Here is a 12,534-nt window from a genome sequence, read left to right as displayed (position 1 = left end):
TTAAATGGGACGCAACTGTCTTTGTACGGCAGTGGAAGGGTGAAATCTGGACCATACACGTGACGAGAGGTGGATAGTTACCTTTAGAGTGTGTCATAATTTGTTTGGAGGATATGCAAGGAAACAGTACTTTGGAATATTTTTACGTGGAGTCCCCAAATATTTACTCTAGTAGTCCCATTCTTGATGTTTTGGTGATCACATCCCAAACTTACATAATGAGTACATTTCCGTCCAAAAATTTGTTGAAAATACTATGCAAGGCACATGATCTATTTAAGAAAGACAATTAAATGAATGATAATTATATTGATCCAACAATTTTTGTTTATTTCATCATATTTAATTTCACTTAACATTTTCAACTTTTGATTATTGTCGTACTTATGTTTCAATTTTTATTTTTTTATATTTATTATATTTTTTTTTGTGTTACATTCTTATTCCCAAATATTTATTAATTAACATAATTTTCTTTCATGACAATATATATCCAGAAATTTTGTCATACTTTGTCTTTAGTTTTTTTTATTTAAATATGTGATTCTTAAATAAATCCTTTTATGTGTACATAACCGATTTTGTGGACAAAAATTGTTATTGAGGACACAATATACTAATTAATCAAAAGTTGATGTAGAGCTGTTAAATGGGTCAAGCTAAGTTGCTCAGTTCGCGTACCCTTTGATCGGGCAAGGGAGCCTACTTACAAGACACCATATTTTTTCTTCTGCTTTTTCTTTTTTTTCTTTTAACTAAAATTGTAGATTTCCCTCAATTTGGTGGGTGGCCCGATAATGCTGTGGTTTAACCAAAAAAGGTTAAAAAAGTATAAATATGATAAGGAATAAAGGTGGAAGATCTTTTATATAATTAAATTAAATGTGGTCCAATAAATAAAAATTGTGATATCAATACAACTATCTTTAGATGAAAAAGAAAATAACAAAAATAATTGTCATCTTCATCGATTTGCCATAAGCTAATTCCAAAATCCTCATCACGAGCAACTCAAAGTGAAACAAAATTATTAGGATGGCAATACGGCATGTTCAAATTGGGGCCACCTCTCTTGCCTCCCATCCCGTTACCCTTTTAAGGTAAGGCGGGATGGGGCGGGACCCTTGTCCCCTTTAATACTTTAAATTTTTTTAAAAAAGTTTTTTATGATTCATTTTATTGCTCACATTAATTAAAATAATAAAATGAGACAATAATGTAATTATTAATTTTTTTAAAATTGATTTATTTATTTTTAAAAGTTAAATTATTCAACTATATTTGGTAAATTAAAGTTTTTATTGTTTATTATATTCCTTAAATAATCTCAATTGTCATCTTTTAGTAGAATTAATGAAAATTTTTGGAATTTTATATTTAAAGTATTAAATTCTTTATTTAAAAAAAAGTTAAACGGGGCGGGGCCCTTGTAACCCATACCCGACCCTAATACTCGATTAAGCGGGTGATTTATGCCGAGCTCGAGCTAGGGCCGCAAATATTGAGTTTGGCGAATTTTTTTGCTATCCCCACTAAATTATTCCATTTAAAATTCTGGACAAGACCATTTAAAAGGGTGACAGTGTATGTAAGTTTGGGGATGTGAATGTCAAAAATTAAGAATAGGGACTCAAGCGATACTCTAGCTAATGTTTAGGGACCCCCATGTACCAATTTCCCAATTTTTTTAAGAGGGGACCCTAATTATTTATTAATAATTTCTTGCTAAATTATTTTTATATTATTACTTTCGTATTTCTAATTAACGTCTAATTGGAACTTATCTTTCATTTTGGTACCTCTTTTTTAATGTTTCTAGTTGATGAGCTATCTACTATGAATAGTGTGTTTGGGAAGATTTTTAAATGGAATGCACGATTAAAATATTATTTCGTTTGATATTCTGATTATGCAATTTATTTTCCTAGTTTTACTTGATCAAATCATCTTATGCTATTTGATTTTTAGAATAAGTATATGTTTATTTTCATAAATGAACTTAACAAAATAATCATTAGATTCACACGGAAAATAAAATTCATATATAAAATTTTGGAGTTATAATTAATTTTGGGCGGTGGAGGATTGTAAAGTAATATACAGTACCAGATGAATTATTCTTGACTAATAGAATAACACATTGCGTACGTTCTAGACATTCAACTATCTAAACACAAGTCTTTGTTAAGATTTGCTCATTGAGAAGACAACTTTGATAGCTATGCAATTTTCTCAAGTTGATTTTGTTTCTTCTTTTTTTTTTTTAAAAAAAAAAAAAAAAAGGTTAACTCCCAACCTTGAAGGCCCCCACTGCCCCGGCCCTAGAGCTTTGAGAAGGAGGTAAATCGCGGGATGTGCCATAATAAGTCAGGAAACAAGAACTGTCTGTACACTGCAACTACAAGGTGTCCAATTCCATATTTCAGAAATCGAACCCTCACACTGCGGCTGCCAGCAAGGCGTGAGATAACCTCACTCTTGTCCTTTGCACCACTAGGCTATGCCTCGAGGGACGAATTTTTTTTATTTGGAGAGAGAGAGAGAGAGCATAAAGTAGTTCGACTCAAGTCACATTTTATTGAATTCATATCCAATGAGAATAATATATCTCTTTTCTAACGAGCGAAATCCAGAAGTTTACTTCACTCTTTGTTACTAGTCATTATTCATTTTATTGCGTATCATGAGAACTAATAACCAATAGATAATATCATATTTTAACCAAAATTACACAGATAATGCTGTCTAGTACTAGAATGTTACATCACCAATCTAAATGACATGATGTCATTAAGCTCAATGAGAGATGCAATTAAGTAAATCATTTAATTGTGCTTCTCATTTAATGTCACAATAATGTCACCTAAACTAGTATTTTGACATCAATGACGCTATACATCATTACTCAAATTACACACCCAGTGTAACGATTATAGAGCCTCCCTTCAAGGAAAATGATATGTCCACGAACTCCAGATTGAAAATCATGAATATTTGAAGTCTATACGAGGCAATGATTGTGTAATTACTTCCTTATCAAGAGATTTGAGGGGCAATCATATGGAGAAGCTATGAGATTTATAAATACATTGGCAGAGGAACATTCTTTACTTCATAGGCGAGGTTTCTGGTTCAAGTATGACAGAATTGTGGCAAAGAGAAAACTAAAAGAAAGATGTAACTACTTCATACATTTTTCACTTGGCTCGAAAGCCTCTGCATGAGTAGGGATCGACGAAGTGGAAGTGAAAAACAAGCAAATTACCTAAATATTTGAATAAAACTACAAATATCTCCCATAACCTACAACAAATTTATCATGTTAAGAGATCAATAAGCAATACAAAACAAGCTTACAACCCTGATTCGAATGTGAAAAATGGAATGCTTTTTGACTCGCTATGTCTCCTCAATCATAAATCTTAAGCATAAACAAATTGTGCTAGACGTGTTGTGAGCTATTAGTTTTGAACATTCAACACCTTAATCAAGCCAGCGAGTAATACCATCTTCACCCACAGATGCAACAATTTCTACACGTACGTCCAACACAGCCTGTAAATTTGGAAGACTTTTGATTATTATAATAAGTGGGTGTGCGTGTGTGTGTGTGTGAGAGAGAGAGAGAGAGAGAGAGAGAGAGAGGAGTGTCAATGTCTGAGAGAGAGAGAGAGGGTATTGTTCCCATCTGCTAATGGAACATTTATATTTAGCAAGCAAGCGGCAAAGAGCCAGCCCTAACCTCCATTCAACAGAAGTAGAGGAAAAGATGTGTGATACTACATTGGTTGTGATGCATTCTTACGAACAAAAAAATGATTTCAGATGCAACAAAAAGTTAACTACTTTAACTCAAAATCTTCCAAAGAAAATGAATAATATTTTGTTAAGTAACAAAATGGCCAAAAATTTTACAGTATGACACAGGTAGGCTAATGAAACTGATTGTGCGTGTCCTTGGCTGCAGTGGCACAAGTAAATAACAACTCCATTTTGTCAGGCTGCAAGCAAGCCTTTGAAATTTCAACTTCACATTTTTTTGTTTCAAGAATTGATAAATATATCTTAAAAAGTCTGCGTTAAAGCTTGCAACCAATTACAAATTACAGAGTGAATAAGAAACTTACCAGAGGATTTCTGCAATTTACCAGTCTACACTCATCCAAAGAACCTTCAAATGTCCAGCTCTCCCAGACATCAAAGCTATGACTAGCAAATACGAATTCCATCCTCCTGTTTATCTGCAATGCTAAAGTGAGATGTTTAGACAACAAAATTTTTTGACGAAAAGATATAGCTCAGGAATGATGTCATATGGTATTTAGTTTGTCAGAAAACATGATAAAATAATTCAACACGATTCTATGTCTGTTTAGACTTAGTTCAATTGAAAAAGTTAATTTGTGACCTTAAATTTTTAATAAACTGTTATAAGTACTTCAAAATAAATTAAATCTCAAAAATACAACTTATTTCTTTACTATTTAAACTAATATTACATATCAGTTTCATAAAAGCCACTTCAACTAACAATTTTAAAACGAGTAATCATTTATGTAAGAGTGAATCGTTAAACAAAACTACCCTATTCTCAGCTACATAATAATCTACACAATCCTCACTGAAGACCAAAGAAGTGGAGGGCATAGTGGCACACTTCTCCACTACTCTCGAAAGAATCATACAATAAATAATGAAAAAATTTCCAATGCTCCACCAATCAAATTCCAACATCATTACTGGTTTAGCAATAAGAACATGCCATAAAAGACAAAGTCGTTCAGGCTTCATTAATAAACCATCTTAGATCAGACTGCAGCCATGCAGAAGCCAAAATTAAATTTTCAGCAACTGTTATTTACATTCCCCTGATCCTTCCCCTCCAGAATTTATAACCACATCAATAGCATAGGGCTAATATTGCAAAACTGAGACAGTAAGTTGTACCTGCAATAACTTTCCTCCAGCAGTAAATGATCTCAAACCAATTGTATCCTGCAAAAACAGAAATCAAATAGAATAAGCTTTTGTAATTTCTTTTTTACGTTTTTCTTGCCTTTCAGTCTCGATGTGTCAGTGTCTAATGTCTGGAAAATTCTTTAAATTATATCCAACAGCCAACAAGAATAAAAAAATGTTGCCTATAGACCAAATACACAATACTAAAGTTCTTATCAACAAACCTTGTTCTGAAACACAACAAGGAATTGGGATGCTGGATCTCTTTTTGTTACATTCGACATTGTGTCAAGGAACCAACCACCACCTTTAACTCTCTGTTTTGAGACATGAAGTGCAGAGCGATCTCTTGCATGTAAAGCAATAACATAACCATCTTTCAGCAGTTCAACAGATTTTCTACTGATTTCAATGCTTGATTTTAAAAGCTGCTCGGAAGGTAATTCTTGAATTGAGTCAATTGCCGTCTTCCTGTTTCTTGAATCTTCAGGAGAAGCAAAACGTGAACTAGAACTCAAAACTTGATCTGTGCCACTCATATTAGCATCATCTTCTTGATATGACGTGCCCTCTTTTCCAAAAGTAAAAGCATCATCTGCTTTGTGCTTGGATTTTTGGTGGGAATGCCTCTTTTTAGCCTTCTTACTCGATCTGCTTCGCTTTACTTCAGATCTACTGGAAGTACTTTGAGACAAAACAGAACCTTCATTTTGAGTTGAAGTATCTTTTGATTGATTTACTAGCTTTTTCTGGGAACTATCTGCAGTTAAGTGAATATCTCCAGGTACTCGCTCACCAACAGTATCTTGGAAGGAACTCTCGTTATCTTGATGCAATTGATTCTCATTGCCCACCTCACTTTCCTCCTCTTCTTCTTCATCATCAGATACTGCACTCTTTGGAATCACATTATCCACGAAGAATGTCTGAAGTATGGAAATTGCCTTTTCCCTTATTTCCATCCATACTTCTTCACTATAGTCAGCACTCCGAGGAAGAATCAAAACATTGGGCATCTCCCGCACCTGAAGTCAAGTCATCATATACAATATAATAAGGGTCGGCAGGTAAAAGAGGGAAAATCTGAAGACCCAAAAAGATGTGATACGTAGTGCATTTATTACATGCAGAAGAATCAATGATGTCTAATTAGTTTACAACAGAATCCATTTTCTGATCTACGCTTCTTGCAGAGTGTTTACTTCCTAGATATTAATGCAAAAAAGTAAAAGTTCTTCACTTCAGCCACACCAGGATATTTAAGTTATCTGGTCTTTTCAAGTGTCTTCACAATAATTGCAGCCATATATCAGTCTGTTGCAAAAACATCAAAAAAGCTAAAAAGTACCATTCTTGAATTCCATTCAAGAAATAGTTCTTATGAGTCACATTTTACTTAGTCTGATAATTAAATCAACCAAAGAAATGAACTGAATTACTAAATTGGTCAAGAAAATTCATTTGATTATTCAAGAATCAGAGCATTCACTCCTCTTTTGTATTTTGCATCAGGATAATTTTTAAATGATAATAGTTATCACACCACTTAGAAGGAAATGATTTTCAATAATATTGAGTTTAATCGGAGCAAAATTTATGTTCACATCTGTACAGTTCTCATCTGCTCCATATCTCCCAATACAAGTCTCAGCAGGGAGGCATAGCCGCGTAGATTCATTAATGCAACTTTATGTATAATTAGTAACTGGGAGCAGGAGCTGATACAACTGATTGACATTGAAACAGTTATTTCAATTCTTCTAGACATTAGGCAATGATGGATTCAAGAAAGAAAATGCAAAAAAGTCATTTCAACTTCAAGAAAAAACGCATAACATGTCTTGCAGCAAACAAACTCTGTAAGAACCATTCCTACAATGCACTCATACCCTAAAACTACTCATCATACCCATGCTTCCATCCACTGTGGCCCTTCAGCACCATCCAGAGCACAGCCTGCAAGGGTGCCATCAATCAGAAGTTGTTTCACAGCACAATCATCCAATAGCTGGCAGCTACCAGTATTCACAAGAAATGCCCCTGCATAAAAGTTTTATTACATTAGAGGACTTAGCATATAAATATCAAATGCTGAAATATCGCACACAATTGCGAAGTATAATTACCAGGCTTCATATGCTGCAAACAATCTGCATTGATAATCTGAATGGTTTCATTAGTAAGTGCACAGTGTAGAGATATAAGGTCACTTGCAGCAAGCAAGTCGTTCAGAGTCTCCATTCTTCTGGCAGCAGGAGGGAATGTAATGGAAGATCTACTTACTTTTCCACTTCCCTATGTACAGGCATGAGGAACGAAAAACTTCAATAAAGCGCAGCAAAATCTAAGCAAGTCATATAAGTGTATGATATAACCTTCTTTTGAGTCGGCCAAAGAAAATTTCCCAATTGATTCAAAATTCACAAAAAAATAACTACTGAACGTGCGCAGCTATAAAAAACCTCCAATTGGAACAGTAATTATATAAAAATAGCAAATGAAGTACACATGTTTTGACCTTTGATACATGCAAATGAAATAGAGTAGCATAGTTTTGATTCATACCTCATGAACATCAAAATAAAGCACACTCATTTTAAAGGCCAAGCTCCTAGTAGCCAGAGACCTTGCGGAGGCAGATCTGCCTACAATCCCCAACACGAGGCCGCGGCATCGCCGCATTCCACGGCATAGTGGCTGAACAGAGCCGAGCCACCCTGAAGCCGAGAGTGCATGCCGCGAGAGGAGGTGAGTACGCCGGAGTAAGCCAAGAATCAGCGCCATGACTGTATCAGCAACCTCCTCAGCGCGGCAAACATCAACATGGATAAGCCCGCCAAGACCCAGATCAGTAGCGAGGGCAGAATCTACAGCCCGGTCGGAGGATCCGAGGCAAAGAATAAGCTGTCCAGGGCGTAGACGTCTCTGGGCTGCGCGTGGGAGGAAAGACAGCGAATGGAGCAGCACCGCCGTCGCAGACTCAATCTTCGCCTCGGCTAATCGGCTTAGAGGGACGTGCTCCACACGCGCCACTCCTGTCAAGCATTGCTGTTCCAAAACCGTATCCTCAATGCAATTCAGCGTCACTACCAACGGCAAAGACTGCGACTGATTTGTGGAATTGTTTCTTCGAGACATTGCCGCAGCAGATCTCAAAAATCAATACACTCGCTATATATACATAAACAACTTATGGTTGGTTATATAAGTACAGAATAATAAAAAGAATAATTTCAATTGAGTGAAGTTGAAGCATTAAACTTCCTGTGGTTTTGGAGAGATGAGTAAAAGAACCCTAATTTTCGACCTTTACATAGGCTTTGTACTAACCAGTCAAATCCCAAATCTTGTAGGAATATGCTTTTCAATCTAGCTATGTACATTTGACATTCTCGCCATTTTTTTTGCGTTGATTTTCACAACATTTTTCATTATATTGGACTTATGTATATTTGTTGTTTTAAATTATTATTTTTTTCTACTTTTTAATCACACATTCTCCTGTGTTGCTAAAGCTTAGAAGAGGTTTTGAAATGTACTTTTAAATGATTATAAGTATATAGAATATATAAATAACAAGTGAATAAAATGCGTAATTAGTACAAAACGTTCATATCATTTGCATTCATTGTGCAAATCATCCCCATCATTTTAAATTTGGCATCTACCAACTTATTTCAACCCCCTTTTTTTCTTTTTAAGGTGGAGATGGACCTTACTATTTATTCTGTTTGTTCCATCCGTTAAAAATACACATTAATTGCATTTAGATCATATCAAAATGGTAATTTTGTCAAACCACTATTTTTCCTACTGAGTAAACATGACTGGCAAACCGAGTCCTACTACAAAAAAAGGTAAATTGAGACAAATCCCGAATTTCTTCATTTTCCTAGCAAAGAATAACCATAGTCCACTACCTATCTGCTTTCCATTCTACTCCTCCAATTAAGTTAAAAATATGCAATACTAGTGATTTTACATATTTTCTATGGAGTTTTTTGAGATTTATGCTTGAATTCATATAGAATGATAAGTATTTTAGTCAAAATTATTCCATTTTACCAGAATACTTGTGGTTTTGAAGATCTTTGCTCAAGTTGATTAGTTTGTGGTGTTTCAAGATTACCACTTAATAAGAATTTCTCTAATATTATGGTGACCATGTAATCTACTCAACATCTCATAATAATAATAATAATAATAATAATAACAACAACTAAAATTCGTGCTTTCATTTATTGTTTTTGCATTTTTTTGTTTATTCAAAAGTTTTTGTACTTCTTTATTGACCTTTCGTTAATATCTTATCCATATAGAAATGCAACATTTAAGATTAAGACTTTATCAAGAAAAAGACACCTGAATACGGTTGTTTTTTTCTCCCTTTTGATAGGGAGCTTGTAATCTGCATGCACGTAATTATAGTGCGAAAAATGCACTCGTAATTGAGCCCTCGTTGGGGCTCCATTATTTAGAATTATAATGAGAGGAATAGTAATTTTGTAAAATATGTGTGGTTAAAAAGGAAGGAAAAGTTTTTAGAGTTACGTATAATATTATTTTATTGGAAAATGTGTGATTGATAAAAAGAAATAAAAAATAAATTTTAATTTAATGGGGTCAAACAAGGGCTGAATGTCATTACCATGTTCATATAGGTCCAAATACATATTATTTTACAATGGAGGTCCACCATGGTAGGAGTTTCTTTGATAAGCCAAAACAATATCACAAATAAGCATGGTTTGGTGCTATATATGGATTTTGTTCATCCAACTTTTTTGACAAGTTAAATGTTAAATGCAGAACAAATTTATAAAAGCATGTGGATCTAATAAGCAAATGGAGAAATATTCTATAGGAAGCTAGAAGTATCATTGGGAAAAGGCTTATATAGAATTAACAATGAGCAAGATGTAGAAAATATGCTGAGGGGTAAGCAAGGGTTGTGGAGATATCTTGTACCTCCAAAACAAAAACAAGTACTTTCATGTGACAATTCAAACCCACCTCTAAATGAGCATGTTGGGAGGTCTGATCCAATTAAAGAACGATGCTATGTTCCTGTTCTTGAATAAATTCAAGAGGCTTTACGTATGTTTAGGGAGATTGAAGGAAGGTTTCCTTAATGGATGTAGGAAGGTGATTAGGTTGATGGTCGTGTTTCTCAAAACAGAATATAGGTGGACATTATTAACTATGGTTGGAATTGATGGCAATAACGAAATGTATCCAGTTGCATATGCAATGGTGTAGACCGAGAATAGAGAGAATTGGAGTTGTTTTTTTAGCTTTGTAGCGAGACAAGTTGGGGATTCATAACTCCTATGGATGCACACCTATTTCAAACAAGTAGAAAGAACTGGTGAATGCAATTAGATCACTCCGAACATGTAGAACATAGAATATGCGTTCGTCACTTATACAATAATTTTAGTGCTACTCATAAGAGTTTAGCTTTAAAAATTTATCTATGGGGTGCTGCAAGAGCAACAACAGTTCCAAAGTGGCTAAAACACATACAAAAGATGTTGGATTGGATCCAACGGCATATAGGTGGCTTGAGCTAAAACCAACTTCTCAATGGTCCAAATCACACTTTCAGGAAAGGAATAAATGATATATGTTGTTGAACAACCTATGTGAATCCTCAATGTAAGAGAGCAGCCATTATTGACAATCCTAGAATAAATTAGGGTATATTTGATGAAAATGATTGTGATCTGAAGAGAACCTTCTGAAAAATGGAATGGAGAAGTTAGGCCTAGAATTCAAAAGATTTTGAATAAGAATGGTAGATTTTCAAAGAGTGAGAATGCTGATTATTCTAGAAAATCGAAAGTTTCAAGTTAGGCACAATATTGGAAATTGATTGGAATCTCTTGTTGCCATGTTATTGCATATCTAACTTTAAGGGGAATGGGTGTTATTGACTATGTAAGAGACATACATTAGAACATATACACCGTCTATCTCACCTCCGACAAGTCTAGATTTATGGCCTAACCCAGGTCTCGACCCCTTGAAACCACCTTTCTACTCCATAAAGGTGGGAAGACAAGAGAAGGGTAGACGAAAGGAAGTTAATGAATGTGAAGGCAAGGGTTCATCAAGAAATGTAGAGGCATCTTCAAGCAGTGCGAGGGCATCAGTAGGGAATGCAAACAGTGTAGGGTTGAAGATGAAGTGTAAGAAGTGTGGATAAGCAGGCTACAACAAGAGAACCTTACAGTGGCTTGCCACCACCTAATGCTACTTGAAGATGTTTGAGTTAATAACTTTTTAAAATTGAAATTGCTACAATCTATTTTGTGGAAAACTTATCCTTTTAATGTGTAGAAGCTCAATGCAATGTACATCAACAACAGTTAAATATTTGTGATATTTTACAAAGTTATTGATTGATTTGGTGAAAAGAGCTGGCGGGATTTGAAGAAGGCTTTCGATGCTATTTACTTGGACATTGATTATGCAAAAGGACATTTTCAATATGTATTTTTGTCATGTGTTTGCTTGGGAACGTCTATGAATTTTTAAATGAATGATTTTGGATTATGTGATAGTTAAATATGTGCAATGGAAATGATCAATACATAGTGAAAATAGTACAATTCATAATGGTTATTAGAGAGAACTAATCTTTTGGCTGAATAACAATGGAAATGATCAATACATAGTGAAAATAGTACAATTCATAATGGTTATTTGAGAGAACTAATTGTTTGGCTGAATAAGACTTCATTCACTTTTTCTAAAAGTAATGGCTTGACGAAATTAATATGATCTAAATGCAATCCACATGTATATTTAATGGAATGAACTGGCGAGATAGACGGAAAGGGCAAACTCTGCAAAAAAAAGGTTGAAATAAGGTTGCAAATGCCAAATTTAAAATGATAGGGATGATTTGCACAATGAATGTAAATGATAGGGATGTTTTATGCTAACTTCCCAAGAATATAATTGTGTATCTTATAAAATTATGAATAAAAATTATATATTGACTAGCTTATATTATAATGTAAGCCTTGTCAAACATGCATATATATTACACACAAGTCCAGCATTTGATTGATTCGTTGTCAAGATTTCATTGTGCCAAATGATGACGAGATCTCGAATGAGCTATACATAGATAAATGACTCGGCTTTGCATAGGTGTGAGCTCCTGCATTGTTTCTTAAATATAAGAACTGTGAAAAGATAACAATAACTTCTTGATGCATGGTTTCTTAAATGAGTTGTACTCGTAAATTGAATGAATAGCCGCAATACGTTTGGATAGCAGATATAAGGTAATGGTATACCCATTGTTCAAATTACTTTTTAGTTACTTATTTTTCCTAAAAGTTAACTTTTATCCTAATAGAACTCTGAAATAAAATCTAAAGAAGATATAGTTAAACGATAGCAAATATCAATAAATTAAGGGGCTGTCTGGTAGAAATTCTCTCAAAATTATTATCGAAAATCCTACCGTTGTAAAGGTCTGCTACACAGATTTCAACCACAATAATTGACAATAAGTACTGGCAGCCATCATCTCATTATTTCAATTGCCAAAAATGCACT

The 12,534-nt window shown here is 34.2% G+C and overlaps 1 protein-coding gene across 1 annotated transcript; it reads right to left on the bottom strand.

The window, feature by feature from the left end:
- Nucleotides 1-3,242: 3,242 nt before the first annotated feature.
- On the bottom strand, nt 3,243-8,351 carry LOC111378316 (C-terminal binding protein AN-like). The gene is made up of 7 exons (XM_023001486.1): nt 7,525-8,351; nt 7,086-7,254; nt 6,869-6,999; nt 5,184-5,984; nt 4,948-4,995; nt 4,128-4,241; nt 3,243-3,555 (listed from the first exon to the last, which is right to left on the bottom strand). Exons 1-7 carry the CDS (start codon nt 8,095-8,097, stop codon nt 3,484-3,486), a joined length of 1,908 nt encoding a protein of 635 aa, XP_022857254.1. The 5' UTR covers nt 8,098-8,351; the 3' UTR covers nt 3,243-3,483.
- Between the last annotated feature and the right edge of the window lie 4,183 nt (nt 8,352-12,534).

The sequence above is a fragment of the Olea europaea genome, unplaced genomic scaffold, assembly GCF_002742605.1.
Source record: "Olea europaea var. sylvestris unplaced genomic scaffold, O_europaea_v1 scaffold1800, whole genome shotgun sequence".
In the NCBI taxonomy this organism is placed as follows: Eukaryota; Viridiplantae; Streptophyta; class Magnoliopsida; order Lamiales; family Oleaceae; genus Olea; species Olea europaea.
This window is presented reverse-complemented; position numbering and strand designations above follow the sequence as displayed.

Excerpts from the sequence above, each read along its gene's own strand:
- LOC111378316 (XM_023001486.1), bottom strand. The coding sequence starts at position 8,097 with ATGTCTCGAAGAAACAATTCCACAAATCAGTCGCAGTCTTTGCCGTTG. Across the intron at positions 4,996-5,183 it reads TTGTTGTGTTTCAGAACAAG|GATACAATTGGTTTGAGATC; the intron begins GTTTGTTGATAA and ends CTGTTTTTGCAG. Across the intron at positions 3,556-4,127 it reads TAAATTGCAGAAATCCTCTG|GCTGTGTTGGACGTACGTGT; the intron begins GTAAGTTTCTTA and ends CCAAATTTACAG.